Raw genomic sequence first — 23732 nt, forward strand, 5'->3', positions numbered from 1 at the left:
CTCCCGGGCAAACAAGATATATATATATATATATATATATATATATATATATGATCAAATTTGTTTCATCGGGTTTTTCTTCATACTGTTCAAAAAAGGACTGACTGTTCAGAATCAGACGCAAGGTGGCACCTTGGTACAGTCACGTAAGCGATGTGTTTCTTAGTCACATGCATGGACGCCATCCACGTTGGACTCCTCCTTGATGAAGACAACACCATCTTCCAAGGCATACATGCCTAGTCAGAAAACAGAAGCAAAACAATTTAAATGAGTAACACAATCGTGCAGTAATACAACACGGTGAATGGGTTCGAATGCCAATTAGGTTCGGCAGAGGGTGATCGACATGATCAATGGACATCAATAGCACATCATGATTGAATTGTAAAGAATACAGTAACCGGTGAAAGGGCAAAATCTTCGATAGAAACACGGAACTGCAGAACTGATTAATATTAAGAATAAGCTTTGCGCACATAGATGATTGCTTTAACGATGACCAGCTTAATCACTTGGAGAAAAAGAACCAAGTCACTCATCCGGGTATTATATGGGAAAAAAGGCGATCCTGTTGAAGCAGCATGCCGCACTCAGAGGGTATTCTGAAACTGCAAAAACACAAGGGAGTTAGCAGGCTCGATCGTCATACAAAATAAAAGTTTCTATATCATACAGTAATCAGATCTTTTGGAGTCACTTTTACAAACAAAAGCTATATATAATCATAAAATACACAATCACTTAGAATTTCCCCATGTCTACTAAAGAAAACCAATGTTACAAAAAAAAGCAGCTGCGCTACCACGAAGAGTTATCATATAGTGCATATATATCTCATATATGATATCTTACTCGATATAAAATCATCAGCGTATTCCTTATCAATCGCTCAATGAGCCATCGCACCAACCTGAAAGTTGGAACCTCGTGCATCACTTACATGATGTTTATTAAGTTCGATTGACAAAACAAATGATCTAACATTTCAAATATACCATAAAAACAAGGGCAGAATCATCATTAGCAGCAGCTACATAATTACACAAGTTAACCGACCTGTCTGAACTATAGGAGAGTCCTACAAAAGAAAAGGCTTCAAAAATCAAACAAGCAATTATCATAAAGTTGCTTGCAAAGAAGAAACAAAGATGCAAGTTATCACCTAATTTCTTGGAATTGACAGGCAAATGGCGAGTCACAGGATTCTTAATGACACACAAGTTTCTCCGGCTTCCCGACAGCAATTATACTTGATTTTTGTAACAATTGGGCTGCAGCAATTACAAAAGGGATGTAGATATTTTCACAGATTAAACTGATCAAACCCACACATACAACGCTTGACGGAAAAATAGTGGTAGATCTACTGTACTTACACATAAGACCGCAGAAACGCTTGAAAGTCCTTGGGATGCGGACATATGGTTTGATTTCAAAAAGAACTCCCTTCTCTGTTTTCACATAGACAGCCTGCAGCCTACCAGCCTTAAGCTAGGGGGCTATCAAATATCGCGAGAAGTGCCTAACATCATCTTCGAGTTGACAATTTAGTCTGTAAGTTAATGAAGACATAAAACTTCTAATGGAAGATAGGAGCTAAGTCATATACATATATTTTTAATGTAGTATGAACACAAAATTCAAACAAATGAACTGAAGCAAATGAGCATTTATGATCATTGGAAATTTTCATCTATCAAAGGTTCGATATCACTCACTTCATGGAGTAATCGGAGGAGCACGTCTGGTGAAGAATGATTATGTTTTAGAAAATTACATGGTAGTGCCTTCCAACTCCGAACCAAAAACGTGAATTCCCAAAAAAAATGAATGCAAGGATTATATAAAGAGAACATAACTCGAAAGAAACCAAAAATGTAATGCAAAAAGAGCAAAATCGACACACCTGATGAATGATGTCGGGCCTATAATCGGCAGGATTTCGATTTTGCTTCCTTAGATAATTTGCATGGTCTGAGTTCAGGATCTGAAAATTCTGAATACAAAGAAAGAAAAGCTTCTAATTTTCACAGCCGAACAAACTAACCACAAGGAGAGACCAGAACGAAAAAGTCGGGCGATGTGTGTTATATACATAATCCATGGAGAACAGCCAAAAAGGAACTTCTTTTTACTTAGCCACTCGAAAGACCAGGAACGCAGAACTGAAACCCAAGATTCTGACAAGAAAAGACAGTTTAAACCCAAGAAGCTTCGATTGCAAGCAACGTTACTTGTATTCCAAGATTCAACCATAAGAATCTACCCACTTAAACCTAGAAATCGCCCATACCCTCTCTTCCAAATACTCCCAACTCCGGAACCACTGATTGCTCGTTCGGGATTGAAAAACCACAACTGTACGAGGATGATGCAAGGTAATAGAACCCTAATTACTTACCCGCAACTAGGAATCATCCATGATTTAGGAGGAAGTAACAAACTACGAATTCCATCAATCAAATCCATACTTTAACCAAAAACCACAGCACCGGGAAACCCTTACTTGAAACTCTACAGTGAATTCCGCTTACCTTCCCGACTTTGCCAACCTCCAAACACGCCTTCTCGAGAACGAATATGACTCCCGGCCGCTTCGCTCCGTCGACTGGCGAGGTGACCCGGATCCCTGGCATCTCGTCCACCCTCTCCTCCGCCCTCCTCTCGTCCTCGGGCTCCGCAATCTCCCCTAAGTTTCCGATCCCTTCTTCAACCCCATCGCGTACTCCCTCGTCGAAGACCTCAACCTCCTCCTCCTCCTCCACCATCGGGGCAGATTCTTCCGCCCTTCTCTTGAGCTTTCACTCTTTGACTCCATCTGGCCGAACCATCTTCCCTCTCGCGCTTCGACCGACAACCGCCGATCGAAGGATGGGGGTTTTACGTCAACATTATAGTTTAGCCCCTCAACTAATCGATTTTTACGTCAACCGTGTCATTGTAACCCAAAACTCATTTTTATTGTTTCGATTTCTTCGGCATCATAATTTCATCATAGTTACATATGAGATGATACAAAAGCGACGAATCGCAGACATCACCGCATGCATCATTCATAGCAACATTATTGATGGCGTAACTCTTAACATCCTTGCCTTTGATCATAGCACACACTATGTAATACAGTAACGTTGCCTTCACTTTTGCGTACGTCCCCCTCCTTTGTTGACCGTCCATCCGTTGATCTTTATCTTGATTGCCACATACGCTTTATCATATATTTGATCAATCATTCGAAAATAAAATATCCTCCAATCTTTCTTAAATAGCATGACGATAAACACGCTCCACAGTCCAACCAAATAACCGAGTGCGATGCCGAAGTAGAGCGATAGCCCATGAAGTCCTTCTTCCTCGTCCTCCTCATCTGTCGCATTGGTATTTGTCTCGTTGAGGCAACTCTTGCTAACCGGAAGCCCACAGAGATACGCATTACCGATGTAACTGGATGCCGGAAGTGTTTGAAGTTGAAAACCCGATGGAATGGCTCCGGATAGATTGTTATAAGACAGATTCAAGTGGCTAAGAGAATTCAAAGCTGACATACTCTGAGGAATAGCTCCGGATAAGTTATTGAATGATAAGTCGAGAGTTTCCAGTGATTTCATTCCGCCAATGGTACTCGGAATCATACCTCCGATGCTATTTCTTGATAGATTTAAAGTTTGAAGTGCGGCGAGGTACCCGATCTCTGTGGGGATTGCTCCGGTTAGAGAATTTTTTGAAAGGTCAATGCTCTTCACGAGATGGAGAATGGACGAAAAGCTTCGTTGGTCTCCCTTTGTTACTAGAGCTATGCTTTCGATGGCTACGAAAGAGGACAACTCGAAGTTTGGGTCGGACGAAATCGTGGAAGACATCGACTTTGATATGGAAATTATGGCGCTGAAATTGCCGAAGGAGCGTGGTATGATCCCTGATAGCTCGTTGTCGGCAAGGTCGATGATTTGAAGATTACTTAGTTGACCAAGCTGTGGTGGAATGTCGCCGGAGAACATGTTCGAACGTAGCAGAAGTACCTCCAGATATCGAAAGCTTTGCCCGATCCATGCCGGAATCTTGCCCGAAAATTGGTTGCGACCGAGATCGATGACAGCTAACTGGCTACAACTTTGCAACGATGGTGGAAGATCTCCATGGAGGCTGTTGTTGCTCAGATGCAAGAACTTGAGCTCGGTCAAGTTTCCGATGGAGTTGGGAATCTTTCCACCGAGCTTATTATTCGCCAGATTGATAAACAAAAGTTCATTTGCCTCTTGCCAACACCGAGGTATTTCTCCTGATATCTGATTGTTCGACAGATCGAGGGCGAAAAGCTGCTGCAAAGTGCAGACGGAGGATGGTACGCTCCCGTTAATATGATTGTTTGAGAAGAACAAGTATACCGACACCGGTGCAAAGGTCGATGGTAGCGGTCCTGAGAGAGCGTTGCTTGATAGATCCAGTGCTTGTAGTAATGGTGGCGAAACAGGGACGAGACCTTGGAACAGATTAGAGCTCAAATTTAGGAACATCAAGTTGGTCAGACTCTCCAAGGATGCCGGCAGAGTGCCAGAAATCTTGTTGTGGGACAGATTTATGACCATTAAGGAAGAGGAAGAAGAATTCCAGAGCCAGTCGGGCAAAGTGTCCTCGATACTTGTGTTCGACAAATTCAAATCCACCATGGATTCCTGCGAGCGCAGCCATCCGGGAAACGAAGGGCCCAGCTTACAGGAATCCACTCCGATTGTCTCGAGTTGAAAAGGTGGAATCCAATCATGGCCTATTGCGATGTCCAAGGAGTTCCTGTACAAGTATAAGACGTCTAGCTTGGCGAGGTTGGCGAAATGGAGTTCGGACATGGTACCTTTCAGGGAATTGAGAGAGAGATCAAGCGAGGTTAGGTTGGAAAGCTTGCCGATCTCAGGTGGTACGGATCCAGTGAGAGAATTACGACCCAAGTCGAGCGTTGTTAGAGCAGTCAAATTACCGATCTCGGCAGGTATGGGACCGGTGAGTCGATTGCCACTGAGGTGCAGCTCCTTGAGACGAGTCAAACTCCCAATCGCAGCAGGGATGCTGCCACTGAGTGAGCAGTTGAGCAGATATACCTGTGAGAGACTACTCCAATTCCCTGCTTCCACTTGCATCGGACCTCGGAACGAATTAAAGCTGAGGTCGATGCTTGAGAGACTCCTCGAACTCCAAATCTCCGCGGGGAGAGGACCAGAGAGTGAATTAGCGCTGAGATCAAGCTGGGTCAGACGAGTCAATCTTCCGATCCCAGCAGGTAGCTCGCCATGCAACTTTGAATCGCTAAGAGCAAGATAGGACAGGCTGCGGAGTTCCATAAGCCAGCTGGGGAAGGTGGAGTTGAAGACGTTGCCACGGAGATCGAGAATGCTCAACGAGGTGAGGTTGACATGGGAAAGAGAAGAGGGGAGGTCGATGAGGCCACAGTATGGTAAATGTAGCTCCTCCAGCGGGGACAACGTGTTCACCGCTTGAAGCCAATCGTGGGAGGCCATGGAAAGGTTCACACCGCTCATGTCGAGGTATCTCAAGGAAGAGAGACGCGAGAGCCAGTGCAGGCCATCGGTCGATAAGCCATACGAATGGAGATCGAGAGAGCGGAGGCTGGACAGGTTGCCCAGCTGGGGCGGAATGGCTCCGCTGAAGTTGGACCAGGAGAGGTTGAGATACGTCAGTTTGGGGAAAGAGCCCAGAAAGGCGGGGATCGGTGACCCCCCGAAGTCATTGTGATTGAGATCCAAGCGATCCAAATGCGTCAAAGAGAGCAAGGACGGACTGATCTCACCCCGCAGAACCGCCTGATTCGACTCGAAAGTCATGTCCGCCGAGTTCTCAAGGTTGAGCTCCACGACGCGGCCCGTGGTGTTGTCGCACACCACGCCGTTCCATCTGCAGCAGTCTACTCGGCGACGCCACGAGGACAGGCGGTGGGACGGATCGACGATGCGGGCTCTGAAGGCGAGGAGGGCGTCCCTCTCCACCTCAACGCACCCCTTGGCCGACGCCGTGGTTGTGAGCACGAAGAGCAGCAGAATGCTGGTGAGCCAGACGCGTGTGCTTCTCCTTGGAGTAGCCATCTTTGACTGGTGAATGGCTACTACCTTATGGAGGAATTGAAGACGATGAAGGGCATGTATATATGCGACACAGAAGGCGTCCTGTTAGGCAAAGGTCACACCTCGCATGTGAACAGCCACTGGGTCTGCAGGACCGCATCTCATCCGTCCATTAGAGTTTGAGATGACATCAAGGGAAAGGTGAGACGTAGGATTGCAATTATCTGTACGGATAAGAGAGACCCCCATTTGGTGTAATGGGCCTTACTGCGTGGAAGATGGCCGATGTGACCTGACAAGTTTCAAGGTCACGGGCGTGGCGGCAATGGCCCAGGAAATGTTGGGTGTCCCATCCGAAGACCAAGAGAAATTTCCGTATCGCCACTTGGAATTAGTCCAACCTCCTTTTGATTTTTCTTTGTCGAATTGTATCTTTCTCGCTTACCTAATAAGTAACGCAAGATGATAAATAAAAATGTAACATAAAAAAAATAAAAAGAAAAAGAAATAGTGATGTTGTTGAAGAGTTCTGCGTGCCCGGATGGAAATAAATGTTACTTAATTATGCTTTATTGATAAAGACATTTTGAAAACGTGTGGTTCCGTTACCTCTTCGTCCTCCATTATTCGTTCTATTCAAAATCTATAGTCTTTTAACTATTAGAATTAGAATCGAGTCGGTACTATAAGAGGAGGGTGAATTAATGCAGCGAATAAAAATGTTAATTTTGAAAATCTAGTTTGATAAAATTATTTCGATAAAGTGAGTTCAACTTTGAAAGCAGAAGGGTATATAGCAAAAGTAATGAGGAAGTAAAATAGTTTACAATAAATATAAACAGTAAAACAAAAATACATGGTTTGATCGTCATGATCTATATCCACTCCATCAATTTCTCTTCTGTTGAGGTCACCGACATCCATTAACAATCTTCCTGCTAGTCATAGGTGCCCAGCAAACCAATCACGTGAGTGATGACATGTGTTACTTGACACGCAATCATTTTACTTATTATATTTTGATATTTTATCACTTTATATATATATATATATATATATATATATATATATATATATATATATATATATATATATATATTGTGATGTCTTTGGATCTGTGTAATGGAAATCAAATCGTGATGAGATCCTAAATATTCTCGGTCATAGGTTACTCGAGTGGGACATCGAGATAATCAGAGATACTGATGTGTTGTATACTCTTCCATACGATGAATGCAGTTGGTCTCTTAGCTACTTATGTGAGGGCACTCGGGATATGATACAGGTGGTCATTGAGGAATGAGTTTACTGATTTATTCGCTTATGGAATGTTGGATAGTTGATGATGTCTTATTGTCATACAGTAATTCTGTAGTCTTACTGGTGTATCTAGTCCTTAAACTTGAGACACCAAGAATATCCTATATGAATGCTTCACTCTTTGATATCGGACTTATAGATTTGGATGTCCCAGATCTAGCATAGTCGGTCTTCGGGAGTGGTAGTAAACCTTACGAGGACTATTGAGTGTCGATAGAGGATCATCCACTCTCGGTGTCATGAGAGGAACGTCTCATGTATTCTCGCTCGGACAAATCCCTTACCAGGGTCATTCAAATTGAGAGAGAAATGATTATTTGGGAGAATCTAATTAGAACAAGACTCGAGTAGAAATCGTATGGGTCTGACAGCACCATGCCCGGTATGCGGTCTTTGGGATATTAGATGGATGAGAGACTATATGTATATGGTAAATAAGGACAGATTGGTCCAATGGATTGGATTCCCCTGTAGCGTCTGAGGACTGCGACGTAGTTGCCTAGTACGTCTACAGTCGATGAGTCGAGTGAATTATTATGGAAATAATAATTCGTTGAGTCAGAAGGAGTTCTAACAGGTATGACTCACAACCAGCTCGATATTGAGCCTAGAGGATCACACACATATGGTAGGCGTTACGATGAGTAGAAGTTCGGATATGAGATATCTGTCGGAGCCCATATCTTATTGGATATCCAATAAGCCCATGAATTAATGGATCCTATAGATGAGATCCAATAAGTGCCCATGAGAGATTATTGGATGGAGATTCACTATTCTAAAAGACTTGTAGTTAGATGAAGATCCAATACCTAGTAAGGGGTTGATCTATTAGGGTTAAGTTGATAAGAGACTTCTATAAATAGGAGAAATTCGATAGTTTATGGGCTAGAGCTTATACGATCTTCCTACATAATACAATATATATTATATACAGTTTTAAGTTTATTTGTACGCATCAATCTCACATTTGTAACGTTGGGTGTTGGGTGTCCCATCCGAAGACCAAGAGAAATTTCCGTATCGCCACTTGGAATTAGTTCACCTCTTTTTTATTTTTCAACCTCATTTGGAATTAGTCCCATCCGAAAACCAAGAGAAATTTCCGTATATGCTCATCCGAATGAGAAATTGGTGACAACCAAGAGTGCTACATCTCGGATGAAAGAAAGAAGAGGCATAAATAAGGGCAAGGAACATTTAGGATATTATAAATAAATAAATAAATAAATCTGAAAATATATGGGTATAATTGGAAAAAAAAACCTAAAAAGAGAGTTGTTTTTAGAAATCGCCTCTTTGATTTTTCTTGGGACCTGAGAAATTATTGGGGTTGAATTTGTTTTATATATATATATATATATATATAATGCTTTAATTTCCCCTTGGATGGGGACACAGGACTTATTCATAGTCAGTGCATGGATGTGGGAAAACATCATCATTTACGTCAAATGCTGGAAGACGCAGAGTAGTAGAACTCCAATATCAATATCAAGATACGAATGCGGAACAAGTGCATGATTGATGAAGCCTTACATGAGGCGTAGACTCTGCATGGAGTCCACGGGCACCACAGGGAGAGGAGGAGGACAATATAATGGTGAGACTACAATCTGACGGACTCAGAGATTAATTATACTATATTTCCAAGGAACCGTTCAAACAAAAACGAGTGCCGTCGCCATCTGGCTTGAAGGGAAGCGTGTGGAATTGGCCCAACGGTAGTACAGTTTACTCAGATGAATCCACCCTCCTCGTGGAAGCCTTCCTTTCACTCCTGCTTCTGTCGATCCGGAAAAAATCAAGGACTGATGGTGTTGAAAGAGAGAGATTTCCGAAACGTGGACTAAATCTTGACTTCCCTTATGCATGAGTGAGTTCACATGATAATTAGAAGACCAAACATTTCCATGCGTCTCAGATTCAAAAATACTACATTCAAAGCCAACATGCTTCTGCTGGTCATGCAGAGAAACTTAGAAGAATATTTTACCATCATAATTACTTCTTGAGAGTCTTTAGTAAATTCAGTAAGAAAGATATGGATGCAACCACAGTGGAAATGAAGATCAACTAAATGCCTGCAACAGAAAATCTTTGTGCTAATTCGAATTAGGTGGATGATTTTCCAGTTACATCAGTCAGGGATTTCGATAAAAGCTTTGTGCATGAATGTGATGCTACAAGTTTATGATAAGGTTAACATGATCAGATAACATTTCTAAAGATCAAAAGCTGAAGCTGTTGTCTGAAAGAAAACTCACCTTGTTGTTGGAACAATCCTGTCAGGTCTATTTTTCACTCTCTGCAACTGAAAATTTTACAAATGGAAAGTTATAAGAATCTTATAGCATGTCATCATCATCAGTGATAGATTCATGAGAATCAAATAGCACTTACATCAAGGAAAGGAGAGTTCATCCTGCATCCATTGTGGTCTTTGCTAGGTCAACATATACAGCAGCTAACCCAGTTATATTTTCCAATGAACCCTGGATAATTTGAAAGGTAATGACAGGCAAAATACAGTTGATGACAGAAGTCCAGCCCAAACACAAATTTTAAATTTAATCAATGAGATTTAACAACATAGATTAGGATCGAGGTCATCTGTGCTTCACCTCTTTTTGCTTTAGAACATGGAATTATTAAGTATGGTTACAGTTCAACAGCTACAGAAATCATATACATACAACAGTATTTAATCTGACTGGCATTCAGTGACATTCAAAGTGAGAAACTTCATTCTCGCAAGATTTCTCAGAACATAAAGTTTAACTTTTCGCACTAAGTCAAAATAGTTATTGATTTCCTGCAAAATTCCAAAAGCATTCTGCTCTTGCTGAAAAAGGATAAGGGAGAATGAATCTGGCAACGAGTTGGTTATTAAACATAGTGGTGTATCTTTCCTGTGATATAAACAAAATGCTAATGGCAATAACAGTTCAGAAGAATAACACATCTATAAATGGTGCGAGTTACTGCTCATCCTTGATGAAAAAGCTCTGTGGCAAGGAAAAATCGTCTTCTCTAAAAATCTCTGCCTCCTCATCGTCTGGTTTCTGGCATACGGTAGAGCATTCAACTGTTAGTACTTTAGCATTATCAATCAAAAGTTAATATCATATTGTTGGACAACTGGTTCCAGTAAATCCACATGATGCTTCTAACGAATATAAATTTGCAGATTAAAACACCGAATATTGGTCAGAATATACAATTGTTGTAGTTCAGTCATGAAAAGTCAACCTATAACAACACGAAAATTCATCTTCACGGATTATCTTATATGTTGCTCTAAATGGATCGTGTTTGTGTTTCAAACTATAAGCAAACACCGAAAAGGCAAAAGCCATAGGTGGTGACGCTAAAACCTCATCAAATACAGCAGACAAATAACATGCATGTATCAAATGCTCATGTAGATGACAGGGTACAACAAATACCTTTGACACAACATGCATTATAGAGATTGCATTTGCATGATATTGCAAAGAAACAAAAAAAACATGAGTGAACACATGCTGCTTCAGCCACCTATAAGGTAAATGAAGGCTTTAAAAAAATAAAAGCAATGGATGCATAGACAATAAGCAAGCTTCTGCTCACCAGCAATTCTAGATTATAGAAGCGATCCAGCAACTGCAAGACCTCCTCTGCTGAAAAGTGTCTGTCAAAGCTGCAAGAACAAGATATGAACTTTAAAGCATAAAAACATTTTGTAATGGGTCCTGCAATTCATGCATAAGATGATTTTGTAGTCCATCATAAACAAATTAAATACCACTAAACTGACCTTCTCCTTAGATATTCCATCAGTCCATAAAGAACAAAGTGACGATGGATGCCTGCACAGTTATGGTCATCCAATGCTGGTAAGCAGATATTCAACAACCATATTCGTTGTATTAAAGGAATTTAAGCGAGTAGCAGTGATCGATTGACCTAACTATCTAGACAGGCAAGTAACAATACTGATCATATTGGAAGAACTTAAACCATCATCAGTAACATGTATATACATTTATGTTCATCAGGCTTCAAGATCACGGGCATTAACACATAAAAAGAAGCTAAGATATTCATACATCAGAAGAATTGCTTCATCGGTCAAGATCCAACCATAAAAAAGGGAAAGCAAACAAGTTGATGAACTGTAGTGATACTTGTAAGGTCAGAGATCTCGATCTTACAAGCAGGAACATTGGCTTTATAATGAGAAAGCTGATACTTCATATAAATATATTTATCTCTATTAATAGAAAAAATGTTGAATAATAATAACAAAAATGCATCATGGCTCTGGCTTTGTTGTTCGAAGGCCTTGCATAAACCATGACGTATTGTTATGAAATTTGTATCCAGCTAGCACTCGGCAATATATATAATAAGGTCAATTTCAGTTCATCAAAGCAGGATTGATATACATGAGATTTCGTATCTTTAAAACCTAGTTACAGTTGTAGGTATAAATCTCATCCCCAAAACCTTTCTTGCATGTGGAGATATAACACTTGCAACTGAGAAGATAACAGAAAAAAAAAACTGTATATAAATGTTTACTTCACTTGACAATTTTACATGAAGACAATGTGAATTGGTGCACATCAACAAACACTATCGGCTCAATCTGAAGCTGACAAATGGAGAATTTGGAGAACAGAATTTATCTAGTAGAACAACAGAGAAAAAGCATATATAACTGACTACATGTACCAAACAATATGCTACTCATCCATTCTTTACTTGTATTCTATTTGATAACAAATATTCCCTAATATAACCAATTTTCTAGTTTCTTTTCCATCTCAACAATCCCTATTGTAAAAAGATCCACGGCCACTAACCAGTGTTTACTTTGCACGTCAAGTGAAGAGCATTGGATATTGTATTATAAGTTGGAACAAAAATCTCAAACTGCACTGGTTATCAGATGTGCCATTTGACATCAAATGACAATTGCATAAACTCTTTCATGTTATAGACAAAGTTTTGACTTTAAATTTTACAAGACTTTTAATTCCCTAACATAATTGAAAGTTGTCAAGCAAGACCCCTGAATGTTCATTAGTGACGCTTCGTCATTCTGTTTCTTTTCTCCAGGTTTGCGATAAAGCCTATCTGACCAGCTAAGGAAAAAGATCAGATCATTCTCTTTTGCTCTATGATCACCCTATACTTTTCAGTCCATATGCAACAAATTCCAAGCCGAGGCAACAAGTTAAGAACTTCACCTTTTACTGATTTATATTGTCAACTAAAATTGTCACAGAACATGAATAACAGCAGAAAAAGTTCAAAATGTCAAAAGGGCGAAAAAAAAAGAAAACTCCATTCACCCACAAATGATTGAATTATTATGAACTCACCCTGCAGTCTCCATGGAGGATAGATTTCCAATGCTTCCAACACCCTCAGTTCCAACTCAACCTGCGATTGCTCCTGATGAAACCGGAAATTTAACATAAAAAATATGTAAAAGATCGTAATTTTATATGATTCATATTGATGCATCAGATGTCAACACACAGATGGACTGGAGAACGGCAGAGAGAAAGACAAAGGAAGGGGCAAAGAACCTTGGGCAACGAAGAGGCGGAGGAGGGCGGCGCCTGGCCGGGCGAGTGAACCGAAAGGCCGTCTTGCTCCTCCTCACCGGCCGCCTCCATCCTCGTCGATCCTCAACTAAACCCTAATCCGAGGACGACTCCAACAGAGAAAAGAACTAAGAAGGGGAAAAACCTTGCTATCTCCAGAGACAGAATGCGACAAATTTCCTTCTCCTATCCTGATTTCTCAGTTGTTCGCCCTCGGCATTATCCCGTGCGAGGAGGACGAGAGCGTGGGAGAAAGCGAGGAAGCGACGGCGAGCGCAACTCCGCCTTCGATTCGTTCCGGTTCATATTTTTTTTGAAAGTCCGGACCGGATCGGCTAAAGATCCAATTGCCGGTTCATCCGGCTTCACCGACCGGTTCAATTTATCGGCTCAGACAAAAGTAGGTATTTGTCGGCTCAAACCAGAATTAAACATTGTTTAATCGAATATGAAATATTGAGCTTAAATATAAATATATAAGTCTAAGTAATTAATTGGATTTAGATCCGAAGAGAACGAAATTTGTGAATATATTATCAGTATATTAAATCAGGATAATTGATGTGATCATTTTTTATCATTTCGATCGAAGGTAATATCATTCAAAATCATTAATTCAAAATCATTTCGATATAAAATCATTTTTTATCATATATTATCATTTTTTATCATTAATTCAAAATCAGGATAATTGATTTTGATCATTTCATTAGATAAAAAAATCATTTTAATTTTAATTCCACCACATAATTTTAATTTTATTTTATTAAAATTTTTGGATAAGTAGATTTATCAAGTTCACAAAAACATACTGAATCTTATAGATCAATCATGTATTATGTCAGTATCATAAGATACTACCAAGAATGTCAAAGATTTCATAGTGCATGCCTTGTTGTTTACATGCATTATTTTTTATAGGAATCTCCAAAGCTCTTTCTTAAAGAATAAATCTTGGATCTCAGCATCCCCCAGTCTTACCTAAAAATAATGAACACCTTTTGATTGATTCTATTCCATCTCACAACCTTCTCATCTCCAACAAGTTCAGGTGATCGATCTCATATGTTGCTCGAGGAGAAGAACATTTGAACTTGAACAAGGGAGGGAAGACAACACGAGTGATACTGGAGACAGCACCTAACGGTCAAATTGAGGACAGGAGTTTTGGGCCCCGGAGAATCCCCGCGAGGAGGAGGAGGAGAGGAGGAAGGAGACGGGTCGAGCTCTGGATCTTGTCCTCGCTCCACATGTGGGCTTGTGACCGTTGATGAAGGACACACAACAGAAAGCAACGTTGGCTCGGTTCCCTATGGCACGGCGTCTGCAGAGAGGCAGCCCAATAAACCGAGCAATGGGTGAAGGATTTGAAAGCTCGGGTGTGAAGACACAAATCCTCTCTCCCTCTCTCGATAGTTTCTCCTCTCTCCCTGTCATGGCTGCTCTTGCTCTTGTAGTTCTCATCTTCACCATGTTTGGTGGATCAGGCAAGCTCGAGTTCACAGCTCTCATCTTTTTTATGTTCTTCTCTACATGTATCATCATCTTGGTGGAGATCAGGATTTCTCATGTTCTCCCATGTTTTCTCTGCTTCCTTCTTGACTACTCTTACTAGATTTTGTTGCAGCAAGACTTGCGCCCCGTTGAACAGAGGACCATCGTTTGTTTTATCTTTCTCTTAATCTTTTTGAAATTTCATGGGGAAAATGATCTCAAGTCTGCATCTTTCTGGTGGCAGACGCGGCTTGGTGTGTCTGCAAGCCTGATATGAGTGACACTGCTCTCCAGAAGACACTGGATTATGCTTGTGGAGCTGGAGCTGACTGCACTCCTATCCTCCAAAACGGAGCTTGTTACAATCCCAACACAGTGAAAGCCCATTGCTCCTATGCTGCTAACAGCTACTACCAGAGGAAAGGGCAGGCACAAGGGACCTGTGATTTCTCGGGCACTGCTGCTCTTGCCACCACAGATCCAAGTAAGTCCATGAACGTTCTTAGTTCCCCATCACCTGGTTGTCATTTCCCACAAAAATGCACCATTAATCTTCATCTGATTGCTTACAGGTTACAGTGGTTGCACTTTCCCTGCAACTGCCAGGTACATCTCTGAGTACATTACAATCAATGAGCATGACCATCATCTATTTTGACTTCATTTCTCTGCTTCTTCTTCTTCTTCTTCCTCCTCCTCCAGTGCTGCAGGCACAGGATCTACACCAGCAACGACCACACCCGGCACAACACCCGGCACCTTCTCCCCAACCAGTGGAGTAGTAGGGGGATTGGGGCCTTCAAGTAGCATGTCCAACGAGGACATGAGCCATGGTGGGTTCCTCATGAAGGCAGGGATGGGTTCTCTCCTCCTCACTGTCATTAGCTCAGTGATGGCTTTGTTGGGTTGATGAAAAGCCTCCGGTTCTAGCGTATGATCCCATTGTTGTAACATGGACTGATACAGAGGCATTTCTCGTCCAGCCTATGGTTTTTGTCTTTCCCCTGTGGCAGACAGGATTGATTCCATCTGAGTGATGCAGTGAAACATTGTAATAGCTGTAGCTCTTATTCTTGTCCAACTTCTTTCTTCTCCATTGTTGCTGATGAGCTGCTGTTGATGTGTATGTGTTAACATTATGCTTCTTCTTCTATTTCGATGGTATAAAGGAAATGGAAGATGCATTCAAGTTTCTCGTGAACATTCAGAATGCAAATTCTGCAATAATGATTTTAAATATACAAAAATAATAAATCGTGCTTATATTCATTAAATATTTTTCTTGGATATTATTATTAGTAAAAAATTATCAATTCAAAAGGTCCAGGCCATTCCAATCATCGATGACGGGGGATGAACGGCCGAGATCAATTCGATCTTCCAGAATCTCAAACAAAAACGTTCTGATGCGTGCTTAGGGTTTATTTACCCGCGTGTAAACCCTCCTTGAAGAAAGTAATATGTCGGTCCCACAGGTTAAATAACAGGGAGACGTCAAGGGTAGATGTCGGTAGAAGTCTCGAACGCAAACAGTGAACTTTAAATATAATAATAATAATAATAAATGGAGGAAAATCTACTGCTGCTTTGTCTGTTTTAGGTTTGGAATCCCGCTGTTTGGAGGCGAGGGAAGAGATGGGCGCTCTGCGCTTGAGGGCTTCCTTCGCCGTTGCGAGGTTGGCGTTGGGTTCTGCTCATCCCCTGTCGTCCGATGCCCAACCCCCTCGCACTCTTTCCCTCCCTGTTGCGGTTCCTTCTGGTTTGGTGCTTCTGATTGTTGCCTTCTTCCGTTGACTGCTTGCTTCCACGCCAAGATTGATTTTTTTCCTTCTTCCTTGGATCGCTTCGGCTGAAAGATCGGATCTTTGGCGGTGACGGCGCTAGCGTTAGTGCCTGTCCCGTTGGTTCTCGGTTATCCGCCCCAAAGATCCGATCTTTTCTCGTATGTTATTGTCTTTGTTAGTAGCAATCTGGGTTTTGGAGCTTTGAAGTGCCCTTCTTTATGTGTGTCTGTGTTTCTCTTTTTGGGATCTGAGTTTCGATCCGTGGGCTGTTTGCATTTTATTAGGCTTTTCGTATTGGAGATTTATTTGACTGGGAAAAGATGAAATTTTGTGGGTACGGAAGCTTTGCTCGGCGCTTTTAATTTGCACGTAAGGGGCAGAATTGTGTAGATACTGTGGCAGTGAATGTTGTACAGCAGTTAGTCCAGCAGTGTATTTTATTGGGTAATAGGAAGGAGGAATTCTTGTCAGAAAAAAATTCCTCAATTCAGTTGTATGTAATCCAAGCTAGTCTTTTGAATGGATAAGCAGGTATACCAGAAGAGAGTCAAATCTGGAGGTAGAATTTTTCAGCGATTAGCATGCAAACAAGCCCCAGAAGATGCTTCTTCTAATGATGATAAAGTTCCTTGCAACACCCCTAGAGGTTATACGGAGTCAACATGCGTTTCTTTACGTGAGGGTATGGCTTCCAGTAGTGCTGATAATGGAGATGCCTTCATGAGTTCAGGGGAGTATGTGAGGGACCATGGTTCTCTTTTAAGTTTGCAGCCATGGATTTTCAAAACGGGAAGTTATCAGAGAGATGAGGAATTAGTGAAACCAAATGATGATTGTTCTGAGAAATGTGGGTATGAAATGGATGGTTTCATGTATAATTCTCTTCCAGAGATCTCTCCACAGAGTATTAGTCTGGGTTACGCGTGTGGTAGAGGTCAAAGCACTATTAGAGCCAGGCGCTCTCACCGCAGCTCAATTAAGCCGCTTTCTTCCACAGAGAACTGCCTAATCCCTCAACTTTACGATGCAAATTTTGAAATTGAAGAGTTTGTTTTCAGTTCGTTTCCTTCTTCCACCACACCAGGCTTGAGGCCCTTTATTGTAACAGATGAGAGCAAGATAGTTAACAAATCTAGTTTTGGATCTACAGGCATAACTTTTGATAGTGGAATGAACAAGGGGAATATGAAGAATATGACAGGGGTTTCTTCTCTTCCTGAGTTGAGGACACCAAAAAGAAAGAGTAGGGAGACACCACATGATATTGTGGGACCTTCCAACAGTCGAAGATCACACATGATCTCCCATCAAAAAGGTAGTATAATTACCATGTTTTCATTGGTTCTGATACTAAAGATGCCTGTAGTGTGATGGTTGCTGACTTGTATTTTACTTTGTCTGCTGAAATAGTCATTGACCATATCCAATGAAAAATTAGATTTACTAGGAAGGGAAAAACAGCATTAAAGATTTGAAGCAAAAGCATACAATCATATTTTATTAATATTTCTGTATATTGTGTTTTCTCTAGTTTCCTCAGTCCTATCTTTTGTTTTAACTCTTTGTGGACTGTATTATGTACTCGTCAATATTTCTTCTCACCATATCACTCTGTTGATAATTAGTTTGACTGGTATACTGGACTTTTTTTTTTTTTTTTTTTTTAATTTTCTGCCCAAATGGATATCACTAGTTGATTCCTTGACTAATAACATCACCCTGGTCAATTTCTTGGTTGAAGAATATAAAAAATGGAAAATCCAGGTTGGTGTGTTTAATTTTTATTCTTGTTCGATTAACTGTTTCCATGTTGAGTATAGAAGTGGAAGTTCTTGTTGCTGTAGTCCATCTTCCAATTCCTAGTCACCAATTAATTGATTGTTCATCTAATTGAGTAATATATATCTGTTTTGCATAGCGATGTGCTAAGTTGCTTTATAATGTTACTGTGTTTCTGATGTTTTGAGAATAGTTTCTTTGTTTTGACTTATAAATATTCTTTTCTTTTGTAATTGGACGAAGGTCAATTGATCTGGTGACATTTTTATTTGTAGTATATTGTCATATGTGATGGACTATTGTCTGTTAAGATTGGCATATCATTGTGATGGGGTGTTTTTCCATTCTGGAAGGTGGAGAAATGATTTCTGTAGCCTTTGAGATGTCATATTAAATCCTACTTTCGAGTTTCAGTGGGTCTTGGCATCGAGTTAGGATGATATCAGTATGGGTTCTGTGTCATGCGAAGGGTTTGCTGACACACAGGGCAATTGCATATCTACCATTGGAAATAGGTGAAATTCATTTACGATCTCTCAAAGCTATGGCCTACAAGTATCATGGTTCTTATAATTTCATAGTCTTTCCATGCTCATATTGTTCAGAAATTTGTAAGGGCATTTGTGAAACTTTAGAAGGGTATCCATATATTTGTAGGGCATTCATGGAAGTTTGAATCGTAACCTTTAGACAATGACCTAAGCTGTGGGGTATGTAGAAATTGCACCATAATGTTAACTTGTATTTATCAGCATAAACCTTTCCAATTGTGTGTGACAGTGAACTTTACTCCTATGTCGAGATGGCTGTTTCCTTAGAATATAGAGCTCCAAAGGGAGTCCCACAGTAGATGCAGTGTGCTTCCATCCCTAGGGTTACTCCTTTCAGGTTACGTGGATGGACCTTGCACTTTTCACTTGCTACTATAATCTATATATTTCAATGCTTCCTCTTGCTTAAAAATTTTACTTCAATTTTCTTATTTCATCATGTGAATTTGTAGTTTTCATCAATGATTTTAATTTTGAATGATACCACCCGTATCGGGCGGTACGTACCAGTCCGTCAGCAGATCGGTACACGAATCGTCCGCTATCGGGATAGCGGGCGATAGCATCGATCGGTGACAAAGAAGAAAGAAAGGGAGAAGAAAGAGGTCGGTGACAGAGAAGAAAGAAGAGGGAGAAGAAAGAAGAAAACCTGGAGATTCGGTGTGGCGACGAAGCCTCGGCGTTGTCATGGGGAGAAGCAATTTCTTCTCCCCAGCAAAAGAAACCGAGCGAGGCGATGCCTTTTTTTTTTTTTTTTCGCGTGGGGAAACTGAGCGACATCGTCGAGGCGATGTTGCTTTTCCCTTTTTTTTTGCGCGGGGAAACCGAGCGACGACGCCTTGCCCTTTTTGTTTTTTTTTTGTCTAGGGAAACCGAGGGGACGTTGTCGAGCGTGGGGAAACCGAGTGACGTCGCCGAGTGCGAGGAAATTGAGTGACGTCGCCTCAGCGACGTTGCTCCCCTTTCTTTTTTTTTTCGCATGGCTCCTCACGTGGGCAAAGCCGTCGTATATATATATACCGAATGGTACACCAAAATGTACTGCTCAATACACTTATACCATACCGAACCGAGCTCAAAACTTCGGTACGGTACGAAATTACAAACCTTGGTTTTCATAACACGTCCTTGATGTATAAAAGATATACATGCATTATCAGTATGTTTCTTTTGTGACTGGTAACACCAATGTACTAAGACAGCAACTTACATTTGTTATGCAAGTGCTGTGTGATCTGTAATTTTTGTCTCAAAACTACTAATCTATGAGTATGCTGGCATAATGTGGCAACCAGACTGACATTTATCGGCAGTCTTCTTCGTAATCCTTTTTGCCGCAGAACAAGCATTGTCATCTATCATGGTCGATGCATCTCATGAGATCTTTTCATATATTATTCAGTTTTACGATAGTTTATTGCCTTCTTTCTGTGGCAGTTTTGCTGCCTCATTGCTGCTACACATACACAGGTTACACAACATTTCATTGATGTATTGGCAATGGCACAGTCTCCACTTGCCCCCTAGGTGTCACCCATGCAGAGGCATCAAATTCAACCTCTTGTGGGGTTCCCCATGTCACCTAGAATGCCATGTGGGTCTTATACATTAATGTATATATAACATCATCCTGGCTAAATTGTTATCTGAGTTTTAGTTGATTGTCTCAAATTCTAAATAATTTCGCAATATAATTTGATTACAGTGTTCATTCTAAAGCAGCACCGACATTGTACCCAGGTTTGCATGATGGAATACATATCTTCTCTATTGGAGTCAGCCTTGGAATCATATCCACTGTGCTATCAAATAGAAAAGAAATAGAGAATTTAAACAACATGTTGAAGGGTTCGGAGAACTTGATTCAAGATTTGCAAGAGGAGTTGGATATGAAAGATGCCGTAACTGTTAAAGAATTGGCTAATGAAGCTTGTGGGCACCAAAAACCAGTTGACAGCATTGCTGAATCAATTAAATCTGCCATTGATCAACTTCCAGAATCCTATTTTCCTGTAGAGGAAAAAGATGAATATGACCAGCTAAATTTCTCTAAGGAAGAGTCAAGGAGTAAGATTGAAGCAGAGCTTGAGATTGAACTGGAGAAACTGGAACTGACCATGAACAGGTCAAGTCTGAACGGAACAAAGTTAGCACTTGGTGAGGTAAGGCCAAAAGACCTTTGTTTTTGTTGTTTGTGAATTGTAAATAAAAGCTATTTATTTGAAACAGCTACTTCTTGCTTTTTATTTATCATATCCTATAAAGATTCTTTAGTGGTACCTTTCTAGAAAACATTTGACATAGTATGTTTTCATGTTCTTGCCAGAACATTCTAGCAATCTTCTGAATCTGAATTGCAGCAAACACAACCATTCTGGCTAACTTGGTCCATTTCTTATTCAATGCTTGCAAAACAATATTTCCTTCCAAATCTGTATATGTATATGAAACCAGCTACATTGACCAAGGTAGAATGAGACATGCTAGAAATACTAATAGAAAAATTTTCACACTTTCTCGTCATCTTTGAGTTTTCTTCTGAACTTCCTTTACAGCTTTCTGAAAACAATAATTGAGTGGATGACGTGATAAATAGTCTTGTGTATTTCTTTCGTAGTGTTCTACCTAGATATTCTGTCTCTACCTTGTTCAAATGGCCTTTATATAATGGATCTGATCCATGCTTGCTTTCCTTTTTCCTTTCATCCATTGATCCTTACTTATATCAGGTCCGTGATATAACATATCAGAAGGTATCGTAGAAGTTATTGGCAAACATTCAAAGTCTTATCCATCTATTCTGCATTCTTAGTCTCACTTGAACAAATAAGTGAATATCCATACAGATGAGATGAGACTTGTTAAGGATCATCCATCATACAATTCTTACAGATGACATCTGTATGGATATTTCACTACTTCCAATGTCCATGTTCAAGAAAGCAGTACTCGATTTTTATAGATTGGGGCTCAAAACCTGAACCATCGATCTGTTTTATAAAAAGAAGGCTAATAACCAAAACATTTTTCCCATCTTTCTGTTTCACAAACAACTTGACCTGACCTTCTGGCCATGCTGAAATTACAGATTATATCTGCTGTGATCATCATTTGGGTCCTAATTCAGTGGGTAGATTTCTTTCCTTCCTTGCGGATCCTTTTATTTTTTCCCTTTGGTTTCGTATTCAGGAATCAATCCCAATGTTATTCATCTACAGACCTAAACAGCAAGGCTTCTTGATTTGTAGGCTCACTTACATCATGATTGCTTCGTCTGCTGCAATATCCATCGCCTTACATAGGTGTTTTATAAGGCATGAAGATGGTGCTAAGATTTAACTTGTTACAATTCATGTATGTCTTTGGTACTAAATTTTATTTATTGAACTCTGAAGTTTTACTTCCAGATACTGAGATGTGATTTTTGGTAAATTGATTTTTGAAATTGGGAAGAACATTATATTTACTTGTATTTGCACCGTATGGGAGCCAGATGTCTGATGCCATTGTACCTGATGATGGTGATAAATCTAATCTCCACAATTTTATTTCTGTCAATGGTATATTACTTGGGCTTTTGTGTTATGTTTTCCTAATAAATTTCCTTAAAAATTCTAAACACACATTTATGGTCAACAACTTGTTTCTGGGTAGCTTTTGGTCGTGGAAGGATAATGCATGACATCCTTCGATGATAACTTTTGGTCATGTTTCTGTGTCACTTTATATAGATATCATTCTTATATACACGCTAATGTGATTTAAGATGCATTTTATCATGATGCCTCTCTTCTGACAACAGTGACATGTCCAACCTTTCTCGAAATGTCTCATTGCAGCTTGATCTGGATGTAGTTGCTGATGTCGTATATGGGGAACTAAAGGCAGATATGCTCCCCGGTGGGGTTTCTGAGGACCAGGATGATAGTGCAAGTGACAGCGAGAACACTACAAACCATATCTACAATGTCAACCATGCAGTTTCACCACGAGAGCTTAGCTTACGCCTGCACGATGTGATCCAACTCAGGCTAGAAGAAAGAATCAAAGAGCTAGAGGATGAGCTTCAGCAAACCAAGAAGCAACTTCAGTCGGCAGAATCCGAGCGCCTTCCTTCGCAAAGAGCCTTCTCAAGCAGCGACATGGAATCTTCCTCCAACCAGGACAGCCCAACGGGTATTGCCGGAGACACGGCTTTGGCTCAGCCATTTTGCTTGAACCTTGCTGGAGATGCTCTAGACACGTACAATGAAGCTTATGAAGAGATCACACGGACAGCCAACATGGTGAACAACTTGCCATCCACGACTAACATGACTGGTGAACTTGGACATGGCTTATATTCATCTGAACGGAGTTTTACATGGGCAATGGAAGTGCCAAAACGTTGCGGGAGGGAGACTAAGTGGGAGCAAAATCTGAAGAGCACGGGATTGAACGATGATCATGAGATTCTTGAGATCCATACGACGAATGAAGATGAATATAACGATGATGAAGATGACGACGAAATGAAAATGTTAATCGAACAAATTTTAGAGCGAACAAGGCAAGGCTCACCAATTGTACTACATGCACAAAGGTATCTCTTTCCAAAGGACGATTGAATCCCCAAGGATCGTTGTCTATGAGATGGATTTTTGTATATTACCTATAATGAAAAGTTGAACATGTTCTGGTTTCTGAGTTTTAGCCTTTTTTATCTCATCAGTGTGTCATTTCCTTTCTCCAAACATCCTGGATCTGATTCATTCTGATTCTATACTTGTTTTGTACAGCTTGTTGAGATGCACTCTCTTTACAACAAGCCCCAAGTGAGAAAAATACAATCTGAGGCACTTTTAGATCTTGATATTGTATTCATATGGATCATCGTCAGTTGTTATCAGTTGGATCATTATCGATCTGTATATCGGTAGGAAGGAGGAAAAATATATCGGTAGGAAGGAGGAAAAAGAATTGAAGACGGAGAATCGGATGTCTCGGATGATCTGCAGATCAGTAAATACCATCGATATGATCCAATCTGAACGACATACATTTTGAATTGTGCCAAAACAACTTGAACCTTGCTTCAAGATTGTTTCAAGACCCTTCAGAAAAAAAGCATTGCAATCTACAAATCAAAGA

The 23732-nt window shown here is 40.5% G+C and overlaps 4 protein-coding genes and 1 pseudogene across 6 annotated transcripts; 2 read left to right on the forward strand and 3 right to left on the reverse strand.

Annotated features, from left to right (window-relative positions):
* Positions 1-253: 253 nt before the first annotated feature.
* LOC135586266 (uncharacterized) lies at positions 254-2834 on the reverse strand (annotated as a pseudogene).
* Positions 2835-3140: 306 nt separating this feature from the next.
* On the reverse strand, positions 3141-6095 carry LOC103983472 (receptor-like protein EIX2). Its single transcript, XM_009400685.3, has one exon. The coding sequence runs from the start codon at positions 6093-6095 to the stop codon at positions 3141-3143; it is 2955 nt and encodes a 984-aa protein (XP_009398960.2).
* Positions 6096-10185: 4090 nt separating this feature from the next.
* On the reverse strand, positions 10186-13285 carry LOC135610920 (uncharacterized). Its single transcript, XM_065105987.1, has 5 exons — positions 12977-13285; positions 12767-12839; positions 11194-11245; positions 11007-11076; positions 10186-10459 (listed from the first exon to the last, which is right to left on the reverse strand). Exons 1-5 carry the CDS (start codon positions 13064-13066, stop codon positions 10376-10378), a joined length of 369 nt encoding a protein of 122 aa, XP_064962059.1. The 5' UTR covers positions 13067-13285; the 3' UTR covers positions 10186-10375.
* A 1018-nt stretch (positions 13286-14303) lies between these two features.
* Positions 14304-15577, forward strand: LOC103982910 (PLASMODESMATA CALLOSE-BINDING PROTEIN 3). The gene is made up of 4 exons (XM_009399990.3): positions 14304-14481; positions 14733-14972; positions 15061-15094; positions 15191-15577. Exons 1-4 carry the CDS (start codon positions 14307-14309, stop codon positions 15396-15398), a joined length of 657 nt encoding a protein of 218 aa, XP_009398265.3. The 5' UTR covers positions 14304-14306; the 3' UTR covers positions 15399-15577.
* Positions 15578-16065: 488 nt separating this feature from the next.
* LOC135585216 (uncharacterized) lies at positions 16066-23709 on the forward strand. 3 transcript variants are annotated; one of them, XM_065105988.1, is made up of 4 exons: positions 16084-17587; positions 20325-20764; positions 22442-23184; positions 23381-23709. In XM_065105988.1, the coding sequence occupies exons 1-4, from the start codon at positions 16792-16794 to the stop codon at positions 23418-23420; spliced, it is 2019 nt and encodes a 672-aa protein (XP_064962060.1). In that variant the 5' UTR covers positions 16084-16791; the 3' UTR covers positions 23421-23709. The 3 variants fall into 3 exon arrangements, with proteins under 3 accessions (XP_064962062.1, XP_064962060.1, XP_064962061.1); XM_065105989.1 differs by having other exon boundaries at positions 20343-20764; positions 23381-23698; XM_065105990.1 differs by lacking the exon at positions 23381-23709 and having other exon boundaries at positions 16066-17587; positions 20343-20764; positions 22442-23285.
* The last annotated feature ends 23 nt before the right edge of the window (positions 23710-23732 follow it).

The sequence above is a fragment of the Musa acuminata genome, chromosome BXJ2-4 (assembly GCF_036884655.1).
Source record: "Musa acuminata AAA Group cultivar baxijiao chromosome BXJ2-4, Cavendish_Baxijiao_AAA, whole genome shotgun sequence".
Taxonomy (NCBI): Eukaryota; Viridiplantae; Streptophyta; class Magnoliopsida; order Zingiberales; family Musaceae; genus Musa; species Musa acuminata.